The sequence below is a fragment of the Chlamydotis macqueenii genome, chromosome 6 (assembly GCF_036417535.1).
Source record: "Chlamydotis macqueenii isolate bChlMac1 chromosome 6, bChlMac1.mat, whole genome shotgun sequence".
NCBI classification, from domain to species: domain Eukaryota; kingdom Metazoa; phylum Chordata; class Aves; order Otidiformes; family Otididae; genus Chlamydotis; species Chlamydotis macqueenii.
The window spans coordinates 1,724,868-1,739,610 of record NC_141561.1 but is presented as its reverse complement, the minus strand read 5'-3'; the positions used below and the strand labels follow the sequence as shown (position 1 = coordinate 1,739,610).

The window sequence follows — 14,743 nt, the reverse complement described above, 5'->3', positions numbered from 1 at the left end:
GGTGGGCTGCCCAAAGGCCGGCGGGCGGATGTTTTGTTCCTCACTGGGTTAGGAGAGGGAGGCAGAGTGCAAGCGCCTTCTCTTGGTGCGAGGGCTGCGCAGAAAGGAGCGTTTCTCGGGGCAGGAACCTTCTGGGTGTGAGGGGAGTCGGTGCAATAACAAATTCTGCTTTTCTGACCATTGCTAACATTTTTCTCTCTGTTCTCTCTGCTTCCTGCTAAGACGGGCCAATCAAGCTCTTCTGTAGGTTGCTTTCTGCTAAGTATTTCCCTGTGTACCGCGTTTCCCCCTGTGCTGTGCCCGTGTGTGTGCGCGGTGGGGAGCGGGGAGGCTGGGGCAGGGCTGGCCGGAGCCGGAGCCGGAGCAGGCGGTAGCTCTGGGGACGCTGCCACCCATCAGGGTTCGGCGCCCGGGAGGCCTGGGTTCAGCAAAGCACTTCAGCAAGTCATTAAGACGCGCGGTTTCTTTTCGAGCCGCTCTCTGGGCACCGGGTGCTCCGAGGAGACCGTGTCCCCACCGCGCCGCCGGCAGCGGCATGACTCCTGGGGACGTCGCCCTGCCGGGTGGAGGAGGAAGGGAAATGTTAAGAGATTTTCATTAGCTACATCAGGAGCTGCCCCCCGGGGCCGTGAGCTTCCTTTCCTGCCCTGAAATCACCCAGGAGCAGTTAATAATCTATTCTAATGTATGCACCAGTGGAAAATGATTTTTTTTCTTGGGTGTTTCAGAAGGAAAAGCTATCTCTTTTTTTTTTTATTTTAGGAATTATTTTGAAGCAACCACATTAAGTAAGCAGAGAGTACCACTGTTCAGTTGAGCTGGGCAGAAGCTGGTCACATGTGTTCACGTCTTCCAGCTGGATAAATACGATTCCCAAAATACGCAGCTGAACATTGTGTGTTTCCCTGTTACTCGCTTACGGGTCTTTGTTTCGAGCAAACACTCTTGCCAGTAATTTATTATTTGAGGTGTCCCTGCAGAATGAGCACGAGCAGGAAAGGGACACGGACACACATCTGGATAATGGTTTGAAAAGCGGAGTGACAATGCGAGAGGGATGTTTTTGGCATTCACCTGGCTCCGGTGTGCAGCAGGGCTGTCCCCTGAAATAGGTTGGCTCTATCCTGGCAAAACCATACGTACAGAATCGTTAGGGAGAGCAAAATGATTATTTGCTCAAGTGCTTTGCAACCGGGGAACCCAGCCGTCTTCTGAAACTGAGGGGCAGAAACCCAGCATCTCTACAGACCGTTGAACGGTTAGCGAGCCTGCTCCTGGTACAGGCGCGGGGCAGGCAGGAGCCGGGAGCAAACGCTGGCCTGAACTGAGCCAGACGTGCCCTCACCAAAGTGACCGTGGCCTGTCCCCGGCTGCGGGGCGCGGGGAGCCTGCACGGGCGCGCTGCGGGGCTGAGCATCCCCTGCCGTGCCTCTGGGCCGCTGCGGGCTGGGCGGCTCTCTCCAGCACTGGAGGGGAAGGACCAGGGTTTGTGTTTCATGTGTGCAGCTTGGAAAGAAACGGTTTGTTTTCTAAGTGATTGGTCACTTTAATGAAGATCCTGATTTTTGTAGCAACCCACAACTTCATGTTTACCTCGAGGTACAAAGAAATGAGAACTGAATTACAGAAATTATTCATCTACCTTCCAGACTTGTTAGGGATAAGAACGGAAAAGTGCTGTTTTCCTTGCTCCCGCGTTGCTTTTTGGTGCTCTGTTCACAGATTAATGAAAGCAGTCAATCTTCATTTTCCTGGCTTCTCTGTGGAAGTTACTGAATCGTTCACTGGTTCTGCAATGGGAGAGGCCGTTCCCTATCCCAAAAACCTTGGGAAAGGGGCTTTTTTTTCTTCTTGTGCCCTATTCTGCGTTGAGTTTTGTGACACGGATCACAGATCAGTTGTGCAGCCAGCAGAACAGGGTTAAATTCGACCACTCTCTCCATTTTCCGTAGCGTTTAAAAATAGCCTGGGCTTTTAAAATCCATCCAGACAACATGCAGTGATAAAGTAATACCACATTTCCTTCAGGGAAGCTTTCGCAGCCTCTGGCATTCAGTCCAGTTCTGCAGAGGCTGAGCCTGGGACAGCTAAGGCTGGATGAAAGCCTCTCGGCGCTGTGTGTCGAGGCAGAGAGATCTTTCCAGGCTTTCCAGTGTGATAACGTAGCTCTGGCCAGTTCTTCCTCCAGTGCTGAAACGCCGATTCGGAAGCTGGGGTGTTTTTTGGCGCTTGGGGAATTTGACGTTTCCTCTCCTCTGCTGTCTTTAGCTGTGAAAATCAAGAAGCCGATCAAGACGAAGTTCCGCATGCCGGTATTCAACTGGGTCGCCCTCAAACCCAACCAGATCAACGGGACGGTCTTCAATGAAATAGACGACGAAAGGATCCTGGAGGTATGAGTGCTGCTCGCTGCCTCCCGCCTCCCACTTCTGGCCGTAACGCGAGGGAATATCGGTCTTTGCGGGGAGAGACGGCAGCGATTATTTTGGCAAACTGCTTGCCCGGTGGCCGTGGTACGCAGTAGGTCAGCGTGGGTTGGGGATTAGGGACGGTAGCAGGGTAGTATCGATTATAAAGGGTGCCTGCCTGTTGTGTGCCTTTGTTTAGAACAGATCAGCCAAGATGAGGAAGATGCAGGGTTTGGTTTTTTTTTTTAATTTTTTTTTGCTGGTCCAGTCCGGGTTTGGCAGAGCATCGTGGGGTTCCTACTCCAGTTCTGGCACAATATGGGGCAGCGCGGGTGTGAGTGTTCGCTGCGGGAGGGATAAATCCTGTTCTTTCCTTTTTTAGGATTTAAACGTGGATGAGTTTGAAGAAATATTCAAAACAAAAGCCCAAGGTCCGGCCATTGATCTTACTTCAAGCAAGCAAAAGATAACTCAGAAAGGGCCAAACAAAGTCACATTACTGGATGCCAACAGGGCCAAAAATCTGGCCATTACCTTGCGAAAAGCTGGAAAGACGGCGGATGAAATATGCAAAGCTATTCACGTGTGAGTAAAACACTTGTCAGCAAAGAAATCGCGTTTCAGATTTACTGTGATTTTTGGTCAGTGGAATGATTTTGAGTTGGCAGTCGATGGAAATGTTTTTGCGCCTGGAAAAAATCCAAGAGTAAGGATGGAACCATTCCGAATTCCCAGAAATCAGGTTCCCTCGTGGGTCGCTGAGCAGCGTAGGAGGCAGAGGTCCTGCCTTGGCAGCTTTCTCACTTCTGCTGCTTTCCGATCACTTTGTGTAGAGCCTTGTCGTAACACCACTACTTCTGGTTTGTCGTCACGCAGGTTTGACCTGAAAACGTTGCCGGTGGATTTTGTTGAATGCCTCATGCGGTTCCTGCCCACTGAGAACGAGGTGAAAGTGCTGCGGCTCTACGAGCGGGAGAGGAAACCCATCGAGAACCTGTCCGACGAAGACCGGTTCATGATGCAGTTCAGCAAGATCGAGAGGCTGATGCAGAAGATGACCATCATGGCCTTTATAGGCAACTTTGCAGAAAGCATCCAGATGTTGACCCCGGTGGGTGAGGGACAGTCCCTGGGGGCACTGGGGTTTCCTGGGGGTTCAACCTCCACGTAAGAGCTGCACTCTGTGGCGTGGGGCAGTCGGAGAAGGTTACAGAGATTTTAATTTTTCTAAGACGGAGAGACGGTTTCAGCGTTGTGGGGTGATTGCGAGTTCCATGGGGACAGAAAGAGAAAACACACAAATGAAAAAGTGATTTTGTAGCTGTATTTTCATTGATTGGTGACTCCAGTATCCCAGGTGCTGTTCGCACAGCAGCTTGTAGGCTGGCCTGCTCCATACTATTCTGATTATTTACCCTGTAGAAGTTTAAAACCGGTTTAAATGAAAATGTAGTTGTTTGTGTCATCAGGGAAAGTTGTTCTCAGTGCTGGTCTGTGGGCTCTTTGAAGTGTGTCCCACTCAGCCCAATGCTCTTTCGCACTCGTAGGGATTGAAATGTAAATACTCTTTTAGCCAGCCACATCTGAGCGGTGCAGATGAGTTATTTGAAATCCTGACGTGTCAGGGCAGGACAACGTTCATGCCAGGGCCCGTGGTATGGATGAAAAACAAGAGGGTTTTTTTCAGAATGTGAGTGTTTAGATTGTAATTTTTCTCTTGGGTTGGACGTGCATTAACCACAGCTCTCCTTGTGTTTACCTGCAGCAACTGCATGCAATCATAGCTGCATCTGTCTCAATCAAGTCGTCACAGAAGCTCAAGAAAATACTGGAGGTAGGTCTGATGTTAGATACGTTCCATGGCTCCATCACTCACTGGTGCGTGCCCTTCTGTACACTGGAATCACACCTGGATGCTGACACACCAGCTTTCCTTCCAGAGGTTTGTCCTGAAAATTCACGCTCCGCTCTTGTTTCATCCTGGCAGATCATCCTGGCTCTTGGAAACTACATGAACAGCAGTAAACGAGGGGCCGTGTATGGATTTAAGCTGCAGAGTTTAGACCTGGTAGGGAAAGCAGAGGTGCCGTGCGGGGAGCGGGTGGGAACGCGTTCTGTGTACGCGGCGGGGGCTGCTGGGGGGCTCGGTCGGCGCGTTCCAGCCGGTGAGAGCGGAGAGCGGCGGCGGGGAGGGCACTCCCTGCCAGGCGGTGTGAGTTTGCCCATCGTTGGCTTGGGGGGCTCCTTAGGAGAAGGCACGTGTCTTCAGAGGCTCTGCAGACCACCAGCTTGAAAACCACGTGCTCATCAGTTAAAGGAGCTTTTACAGCCGTCCCTGTCAGATGGAGAAAGGCCGGGGGAAGGCGAGCGCCGTCGGAGTCAGGTGGGACTCTGCCACGCCTCCACCCAGCGACCGCTTTGCCTTCTCTCCCCAGCTCCTCGAAACAAAGTCGACAGACCGAAAGCAGACCCTGCTGCACTACATTTCGAATGTGGTCAAGGAGAAGTACCAGCACGTGTCCCTCTTCTACAACGAGCTTCATTACGTGGAGAAGGCTGCCGCAGGTACCGTCACCCTCCCGTGCCTGGCAGGTGGCGTGGATGTCGTGCGAGGGACTGGGGGGGCCCTCCTCGGTGGGGAATTGCTCAAGCTGCGGGTTCGGGTGCTCGCACAGCAGGAGCGAAGCGGCGTTTTTGGTTTATTGCCTAGTGTCTCTCGAAAACGTCCTCTTGGACGTGAAGGAGCTGCAGAGAGGCCTGGATCTGACCAAGCGCGAGTACACCATGCACGACCACAACACGATGCTGAAGGAGTTCATCCAGAACAACGAGGGCAAGCTGAAGAAACTGCAGGATGACGCCAAAATAGCCCAGGTATTTCTTTCTTCTCGGGGTTTGTGACACAGCGAGTGACACAGCAGGGAGGAGAGGCTGGGGGTTTGTTCCCAAATTCACGCGCTAGAGATAGATGTGCTGGTCTGAGCAAGGGTCTCACATGCAGAGGAAATCGGACCCTTCACTCTGAGTGCTGCAGGACCGGATGGTGAGTTTATTTTGAAATACGTGCAACGCAGTGAACCTGTGCTTCTTGTAGGATGCCTTTGATGATGCTGTGAAGTACTTCGGGGAGAATCCCAAGACGACACCGCCCTCAGTCTTTTTCCCAGTGTTTGTCCGGTTTGTGAAGGCCTACAAGGTAAACAGGAGCCTCCTCCTCTTCTCTTCTCTCCGTCTGACCCCGGTGTGGTTCCTGCGTGGCTCGGAGCTCCCAACAAAACAGCTTGTGGCTCCCGCTAGCTTTGACACAATGTGAGCCGTCCCCGACGGCGGGGCAGCACACACAGCTGGTTTGGGATTATTTTGGGGGCTGAAAGACAGCACGGCTGGCTGAGACCCTGGAGGAATCCTCAGCAATGGAATGTCTGACACCTTTAACCCTGAGCGCACATCCACTGGGACTGGGAGAGCCCAGTGGCTGCACGGGATCGCGTTTCTCATTTGTAGTATTTAAGTTGCCTGTAGCAATTGGCAGCTCTAACCTGTGGGGTTTTTTTTGTGATAAATAGCAAGCAGAAGAGGAGAATGAGTTGAGAAAAAAACAGGAACAGGCCTTAATGGAAAAACTTATGGAGCAAGAAGCATTGATGGAGCAGCAGGACCAAAAGGTATGAAACAGATAAAGCTGACAGGCAGGAGCCGTGATGTTCCTGTGTTTCCTGGTAGCTCAGAAACCCCGACTCCGTAAGAACTTCAGTTGCCCAGCTTAGAGCTGTCTATAAAGGGAGTCTCTGCAGGTGTTCCCCGTATGGGAGAGAAGCAAAATAAGCTGAAGGAGTGCAAGTGTATCATTCTGCTACTTGGAAGTCTTCAAAATTAAGAAAAACTGAATGGATGGAAGGTCTAGTCCACATTGCCATGAGCTCAACTCCGTTCTCTGGCCTGGTGTCTGTTAAACCCCGCTGGTGCTCAGCGTGCAGAGCTGCCCGTCGCGTACAGGGGCAGGGAACCATCCTCCCCACATCCTTCCCTGGCCGAGCCTGCCGGCAGGACTGAGCCCCACGTTACCATTTTACGGGTATTTTCCTGACGTGGGGGTTTGTTTCGGAGGTGCCACTTCAGGTTTGCGGGAGGAAGTTTCCCGTGGCTGTAAGACACCCACTTTGTTGGGTGGTGCTCTGTTGTGGGGATCGTTAATCCCAGCAGAGGTTCTTCTCGTGGAAGGAAAGCCTGTCCTCCTTGTTCCCCTGACACTTGTCAGAGGTGAGAGCTTGGAGCTCCGGCTTGGAGTGAGGAGAAGGCTTGGAAGGAGATGACAAAAGTAAGAAAGGGAGGCAGCATGGCAGCCAGGTTGACTGGTGACTGCCCGTCCCCTCCGTGGGACCTGAGCTGACCGCACACGTCTGTTCTCCCGGTCTTACAAAACTGGGCAGAAAACTGGCAGTTGCTGGTTGCCGCCGGTGGGACTCGCGTTCAGGAGGAGGGAAGCAGGCCAGCTGAGGGTCAGCCCTCCCAACTCCTCTCCTCTTTGCTTTCAGTCTCCTTCCCATAAAACAAAGAGGCAGCAGCAAGAGCTGATAGCGGAGCTCAGGCGGCGGCAAGTCAAGGATAACCGGCACGTGTACGAGGGGAAGGACGGTGCTATTGAAGATATTATAACAGGTAACGCCTCTCGGTCTGCCCCCTTGGCCGCCCTTGCCCGAAGGATAGACGTGTTTGTCTGCCTCGTAGCTGTTGTAAGTGCTTGGTGTGCCGCTTAACGGGGCGTTAACTCGAGCGCGGCCTAGGACACTGTTTGTTTGGCGTGAAGAACAGACGCTTTTGCTGATGGTATTTAACAAACAAAGCCCAGGAACCTGCCTTGGCGCGTCCGCTGCCGGTGCTGCGTGCCAGAGCTCGGACGCGCGCGCGGTTTCCTAGTTCTTCTCTTCCGGGGCGCGGGGACGTACTCGTTCTCTGCTCCTTGGAGCAGCCAGCTCAGTGCCCGGTCTGAGCAGCTGCTCGCTGGGGATGTGCATGCCACGCAGATCTTCCCCAGGAACCTTTTTTCCCCAGAAATGGAACGAATGACGGATGTTTAACATTATTAAGAGCCTAAATTTTCATTAAAACCTACTAACAGTAAGTGCACCGCGTTATTGCGCGGTTCCAGCAGATCATTCGGGCAGACCTGAATGATCTGTGGCCCCGGACCGCTTCTGGTTTGCCCGCTTCCCAGACTGGTAGGCAAAGTCCCCTGGTCCCCACCGAGGGCTGGAGGAGAGGCGCAGAGCCCGCTGTCCTAGCCAAACGCGGTCAGGACTGTGGTGCAAATGTTTGCTGATGGGAAGAGCCACCATCGAAACTGCGTTTTGCCTAGAGCCAAATAATTTTTAATCCATACAGCTGCTCCGGTCGCAGCGCTTGGATTTCACTGCACGCTCGTCACCCGTGCTGTGGCAGGAACACGATTCTAACGCTTCGACAGCTTTGCAGTAATTTGTTTCCGTTGCATAGAAACTAAAAAAAAAAAAGATCTTTGGGCAGGATTTCCTTGCCTGCCGCTCCTGAATATTTTTCACAGGAGTTTTTCCTGCAGGAGAGCTGTTCTACCACTGAATGAGGAAGGCCGGGGAATTTCTGCCCAGCTAGAGGACAGGGCTGAAATGCTTGAAGCTTCCACAACTCTTTTTAACCTTAATAGCTTCCTGAGGCAATATTCTTTATTTAAAGGGCGGAATCGCTCGAATATCTGATCTGTTACTGCTCCTACAACTCCTCTGGACTCCTGGAAGCCCGTTAGAGTGGTAGCGCGGTTCTCCTGCTCTGTGGGAGAAACAGACTGTGTGGCAGGTGACCGCCCACGTGCAACAGGCAGTGGGCGGAGGGAGCGCCAGACCCAAATTAAACATTTCCTGGGCCCTGTGCCCACCATTTCCCGTTCCGGAGGTGTCTCTGGGGGCCTCAAGCCGTGTCAGAGTAAAGGTGAGGCCCGGAACGTCTGGTGGGACGGAGGTCACTTGGGTACGGCCCGTGAGATCTCCGTCGGCGGTACGGAACGGGGCGAGCGTGTCGTTTTAAATTGGACGGTGGCTCGGCAGAGGACGGCTCTGCTGCCCCGGCGCGGGGCGCCGTCTGACGCCGCGCCCCGTTCTGCAGCGCGTTTACCAGTGGTCTCTCGCACCCGTTGAAAATGGTGTAAATACAAGAAATTCTTACTGAGACTGACAGCGGCCTTGTGGCAAAGCCCGTGGAAGCGCGGCGCTGTGACAGCTGGGGGGAGCGTGCAGGGCCGTCCCCGGGCACGCATGGCCGGGCACTAACGCTGAACTAACGCCGTCGGCGCGCTTCTCACGGCTCTGTTTGTCTGTTTGGCTGTTATTCCCATGCAGCGCTGAAGACGGTGCCCTTTACCGCTCGAACCGCCAAGCGGGGCTCTCGGTTCTTCTGCGAACCTGTTCTCACTGAGGAGTTCCATTACTAAACTATCCCTCTTTCACATCTGATGCTCTTAGAAAAAAGCAAGGTTGCTGTAGATTTTTTGACACTTCTCCGTTTGTACGGATCTCGGCCAGGATCGTGTGAATGTTGAGTGTCTAGTAATGTCCAGCGTCCACCTGAAGCTGTATTGGTGTCACCTCTGTTGCATGTTCCTGTGTTCCAGTAACTTTTTAGTCCATCCCATCGACTTTGCGCTTGGTGCTTGCGTTTCAAAGGCATGGCTCCCGGCAAATGCCATAGAACAGCAAGTGGCGGAGGTCACGCTAGGTTTGGGGCGGCTTTCCTGCCGTTCACGAGACCGAGGAGACCAAATGCGCTCAGAAAGTGACAGTTCACTTGGCTTTTCTATGTCATCTCTCCTGGCCTGCAGATCTTCCTCTGTAAGCCAGCCTGCCCGTGTGAAATGCATGTGGTACCTCAGCTGTATGCCAAAGCGGAATTCCGGGCTGCATGGACGGAGCGGGACCTCCGTGGGGCTTGCTTTCGGGCTTGGACGGGTGTCTGTAGTGACGTGTGTCCTCTGCGAGGAGTGTCGTGGTTTGGGCTTCCTAACCAGCACCTGCATGTTTGTCTGCACGTGAGCTCACGCGATAAAGGGAGCAGCACGCAATCCTTTCTCGTTCGGTCACATCCATCCTTTAACACTTTCCAGTTCCATGCCAGCTTCGCCTGAACAAAACCAGGGGTGTTTACTGGGTGCTGCCCGGCTCCGGGTCACCTGGATTCGTGCGGTGCTGGGGTTGGGCTCCGTAGCGGCAGCGCTGCGCGGAGCGGGGCGGTGGGGAAGGGGCAGAGCCGGGGTCGCTCAGCAGCGTGGCATGGGACCGACGTGGTGTGGTGAGAAGGGTGTCTCTAACCCCGCATGCCTCGGAACGCCGTTGTCTTGGATTAAGGGCTCAGCGGCTTAAGAAGACAACGGTGTTTCGCTCTTGCGCGATGTATTTCTGTGAATGCTTCTAATAAAACTGCAAACCCTAATCAGCTCACCGGTTCTTTGCTCTTTCGAGTTAATCGCTGTGTGATCTCCCTGGAGCCAATCTTCAAAGCAGCTTGGAGTTGGGGCAGCGAGCGGCGCGGGTGGCCCTCCCGTCCTTTGCGCTGCGTCTCTAACCGCCTCTCCGCCCAGGCCTGACCCCTCGCTCTGGTGCCTAACGTGCCTGGGAGTTTGGAACGCTGAGTTGACTTGCTCTTCATTTTCCATCCCATTTTTTACTTAACCATCATTTTGTGTTTTGTTTTGTTTCTGTTTTGTTTTTTTTTCTGTTTAGCCCTAAAGAAGAATAATATCACTAAATTTCCCAATGTTCACTCGAGGGTAAGGATTTCTTCTAGCACACCGGTGGTGGAGGATACACAGAGCTGGCAAGCATCACTTTTTACTTAGCTTCCTCCTCTCTCTGTTCGCCAGGCAGCCTGTGGGTAGCTGTGGCTAAGCGTAATACTGGTGAGAGCCCAAAGGCCGGGGAGACCGAGGGCGCTGAGCTTCCCCCTCCGCGGTGCAGGGGCACTGGCCGTGGGCCGGTGACTCGTCCTCTCGCCGTTTTGGCCCCGTCTCTCGCAAGTTTAGCGCGAGGCAGGGGCCTTGTCCCCGGGTTGGTCCCTGGATATCCTGCTGCCCCCGTCTCGGTCCCGCTGCGGCCACCGAAGGGGACGGGAGAGCCGGGCAGCCAGCGGCTCGGGGCGTGGAGGGGGGAGAGGGCGGCCTCAGGCAGAGGCACCTGCTGCTGGGCTCGCCCAGAGCTGGGCAGATGGGGCTGCAGTGAAACCCAGACATAGCTCGGCCCGGGTTTGCCCAGTCCAACGCAAATTTATTTCCCAGGAATCAGTTGAATTAATTGGTCTTGAGGTGCCCCACGTGTGCTCGTTATGTTTCATCTGCACATGTATCACGGGCTTTCATCCGCACCGCCATCCCCAGCTTTCTCCACCCTTCCATCCACGGCGTGCCCAGCGCTCCCTCCTCCTCCTCCTCCCTGCCACCTCCCCGCAGCAGGGCAGGTCAGGCCTCCGCCGAGGAGGAGGGGGAGGGAAGGCGTTGGCCGCTCGGCCGCCTTCGCCTGAGGAGCCGTGGCTGCGGCCGGGCGAGGCGGTGGCAGCGGGGCAGGCGCGACGCACCAGCTTTGATCCCAGGGCGCCCGCCTTTAAATGAGTGGGGCGCAGAGACCCGTCGTACCTGGGGTGCCACGGCTCCAGCGAGCTTCGTCCCGCTGTAGAAACTCCTCCAGCTCACGCTGGCGTGAGGGAGCAGGGCGTTCGCCAAGCAGACGGCTGGCAGTTGACGTTGCCGTCCTCGCCGCCGTTAACGAGCGCTGGCGGCCCGTGGGGGTGGGAGACGGTCACGCCGACGCGAGGGCGTAGCTCCCTGTCATTTCACCAGCATCTCGGCGCGTTTCACCAGTATTACCTGCTGCTTGGGTGCGTAGTAAAAGGGCACGGTCAGTATTCGCTGCCTTCTGCTCTCCTGGGGTTGCCGTCCCTTCTCCTGTTCCTACACAAGCTGCTTTGATTGGCTTCCAGCAGGACTTTCCTTGGCTAGCCTGCGTGTGCGTGCGCGCGTGTGCGCGGGGGCGAGCCGCGCGCGTTCACGACCGCCGCTTTCCTCTCCGCAGATCTTAGAAACCAGCCGTACCGACGGGCCGACGCGGTGAGGAGGAGCGTCCGGCGGCGCTTTGACGATCAGAACTTGCGCTCTGCCAACGGTGCTGAGATAACCATGTGAGCTGGAGCCCGCGGGCGGCGGGGAGAGGGGGCGCGCGGCTGAGGCCTCGTCCGTGTCGACTCCGCGTCCTGCCGCTCGCTCACGGCCTTGGGAACGGGACCGGTGACCTTCCAAAGGGCTCAGAGACCTGCAAAACCGCATAGGAACGTCAGCGACGGGCTCTCCACTCCAGCGTAGCTAACAAGTGCCTAAAAGTGAAGTACCTGCTCAAATTAATCGAAGCAATAGGACTTGATTTGATTGGGTATCTTTTTACACCAATACATTATTCAGTATTTTTAACCAAAATGTAAAATACGTGTTGTTTTTGGGTGTTTGGTTTGACTAGATAAAGGTTTAGTGACTGGTCTCCCGTGGACCCGCCTGGTGTGAACAGGTAACGCTTGGACGTGCGCGGCTTTTAAACGCGTTCCCGTGCTGCCCGCCGAGGGGGCCACCTTGGCTGCAGCTGCACTTAACCGCTTTTGGGGGTTTTTTTTTTTTTTTTTTTTGCATTGTTTGTTTTTTTTTTTTTTAAAAGGAAGACATTGAAGGGCTTTCTCTATGTAACGCGGACCTAATTCCCAGAGACCCGTCCCTTTTCCCACCGCACGCCAGCGCAGCGCGGCTGCGGTACCTTGTACGTCGGTGACCACGAGACGCAGAGCACGCGAACGCGAGGCTTCGCGGTGAGGGTGCGACGGTTTTTTGCGGTGTGCGATGCGGGGCCGAGGCACGGGGGTGCGGGAGGGGGCAGACGCAAAGCGCGGAGGGCGGCTAAGGCACGCGCTGCCTTCTTCAGCTGGAGGCAGCGGTTGAATAACGGCCTATTTATTAATTAGCACTAAGGCATTAACAGCTCAGTAATCGGTATTAGGATCCCGAGGAGCGCTGCAGTTCGTTACTCACGCAGAGAATCATCCCGTGCCCTGCTCCGTAGGATTAATTCCCCGCTCCAGCTCCACGTTCCTTGGACAATCCCCATCACAGTCCCTGCTGAGGGTCGTTCGCTCAGCGAAGGGAAGCCCAGCCGGAAACCAAATCCCCCTGCGTTCTGGGTTGTACGTTGCGTTTTCCAAGCTCAAAAAGGGACGCGAGCCCTTCGCACCCCTGTGCACCGCCCGGCCGCCGGGCTGCAGCAGGAGCCCAGCGCGGCGAGGAGAGGCCGGACCGGCGGCGGCAGGGTACGCGATCTTCTCGGCCGTGAGGAACTGGACTGAGGAGCCGTTTGTTCTTCCCCAGCTCCCCTTCGCTCACAGCTTCCCTTTCCTGGGCTCACGGCACCACCGTGTTAATTGTAAAATTTATTGTATAGTATTTAACCACTGAACTTCTTTTTCTTTTATGTTGTGCTTACGTGAACCACTGGTGAAGGTCCCATTTTTTTTTTTTTTTTCCCCTTGGATAATGTGTAGTTATATGATAATCTGTTTTTAAATGTACAGATATTTTGCTACAAAATTGGTGCAGTTTTTTATGGTTTTTACACTTCTCTTTTATTCCTACTTCAGCCTCTGGGTAATATTGTAAATATTGTTAAAAAAAAATGCATCCGCCTGTGCTATACAATCTGAATGTTATTTTAACTTATAGTTTTTGTTTTTATATTTAACTAAATGGACAGTTTGGGGCTCAACGTTACCGCCTTGACCTCTGCTTACCTAGTTACGGGACGTTTACGTTAAAAACCGCCACTTTCTCGCATTTACGGCACCGCGTACTCGGCGCGCTAAAGAGAACATGCCACAGCGCCTCTTTCTGCACTGCCAGTGACAGAAGGGCATTTTAATCTGCGTAAGAAAAATTGGCAATTAGTTTAATAAATGGTTAGGCAAAGGGTTAAAAGCACTAGCTCTCACCTTCTTAAGCTCAAAGGTATTTTTTTAATTGAAGACAAAAATGACCGCACAGCTGGAGTTCAACGCTGGCATGTTCTCTTTACTATTTTTCTAGTGCTAGACCTGCTTCTTAGCAATAGTAGAAGTGTTTTATAAAAGCAGTTCATGTTACTTTCCTGGTCTGTTCTGGCATAAGATCAAATAAACTATTTACACTACTACACAGTTTCTTTTTTGTTTTTTGTTTAGCATGTTCTAGTGTTTTTTTCAAACACACTCACCCTTTGCTTTGGTACCTCCAGTCACTCAGTGACTGTAAATGCACCCTACTGATTTTTTAATTTTTCTTTTCCCCTCCAGTGTGATCTCTGGTGCTGCCGGAGCTGCGGGAGGGCTGCGAGATCCCTGGGGCAGGCGCGGAGCCGCTGGTGCGGCAGCCCTGGGGCTGCAGGAGGCGCCGGTCCCTCCCTGAGAGCGAGTGGCAGGTGATGCTTTGTGTCAATACACAAAAATCCCCCAACAGCACAAGTGTTTAAGTAAGTTAAGTTCTAAAAGGAACACTGTCATACTTACTTAAGCCAAAGTGAAGGTTTAATTTTTAGAAGGGTTTAACGCAGGCAGCGGGGGGCAGAGCGAGAGCGGGAGCAGCCGGCCCGAAGGGAGCTGTGGGGTGGGACTGGACCAAAGTGGGCACAAAGGAGTGCACAAATACAGAAAAATGTAAACAGTGTGATTGATAGACACCAGTAACACAAAAATAACCCATCGTTGGGAAAAAAAACCCCACCATATATAGCGCTCTCTCTCTCTCTCTAATCGCCTTTCCTTTTCAAGGCAGAAATAGAGTTCGAGCTCAGAGCTTCACGGTGCTGTCCCCGCAGGTGACCGCGTGAGCGCGCGGCTGGGTGACACCAGCACTGTGGTTCTGCCACATCAGCCACAGGAAAAAGAGGAGAGAAAAACCAACAACCACCCCACCAACCTGCAAAAAAAAGCCTGAACTCATTGCCCTTAAAAACTAAATTCTGCCTTGCCAGGGTTGTTTTGAAAGCAGCCTCCTCCCAAGACGTCTTTCTTGTGCAAGATCTAATTCAGACTTACAAAAAAACCCCACTGGGATACTTTACAGTTACAGGTTTTTTAATTTTAATAGAAAAAATAAAGGCTAACTTTTAAAAAAAGTCGTATTTACTTAGACACACTTTTTCCTTACGCGCGTTACGCAAGGCAATAACAAATGTCATACACTCACAGGCTGTAAGGTGCTTGCAGAGCATTCTGACTGGCCAGACTCTCCCTCTGCTCAGCGCTGCAGCGGCGTG

At 53.3% G+C, this 14,743-nt stretch overlaps 1 protein-coding gene across 10 annotated transcripts in view; it reads left to right on the top strand.

The window, feature by feature from the left end:
• FMNL2 (formin like 2) overlaps positions 1–13,642 on the top strand; it is a 119,225-nt gene extending 105,583 nt beyond the window's left edge. For 2 of the 10 annotated variants that reach the window (XM_086750998.1, XM_086750989.1), the window contains 12 exons: positions 223–243; positions 2,269–2,393; positions 2,791–2,993; positions 3,285–3,519; positions 4,174–4,242; positions 4,396–4,476; positions 4,844–4,973; positions 5,119–5,282; positions 5,503–5,604; positions 5,975–6,073; positions 6,944–7,067; positions 11,495–13,642. In XM_086750998.1, coding sequence (XP_086607124.1) covers positions 223–243; positions 2,269–2,393; positions 2,791–2,993; positions 3,285–3,519; positions 4,174–4,242; positions 4,396–4,476; positions 4,844–4,973; positions 5,119–5,282; positions 5,503–5,604; positions 5,975–6,073; positions 6,944–7,067; positions 11,495–11,604 — 1,463 coding nt within the window. In that variant the 3' untranslated portion in view covers positions 11,605–13,642. Of the gene's footprint in view, positions 1–222; positions 244–2,268; positions 2,394–2,790; positions 2,994–3,284; positions 3,520–4,173; positions 4,243–4,395; positions 4,477–4,843; positions 4,974–5,118; positions 5,283–5,502; positions 5,605–5,974; positions 6,074–6,943; positions 7,068–8,776; positions 8,911–9,867; positions 10,126–10,153; positions 10,270–11,494 lie in introns of those variants that run through there. The other 8 variants (XM_086750990.1, XM_086750993.1, XM_086750994.1 and 5 more) reach the window with 8 other exon arrangements.
• Positions 13,643–14,743: the final 1,101 nt, after the last annotated feature.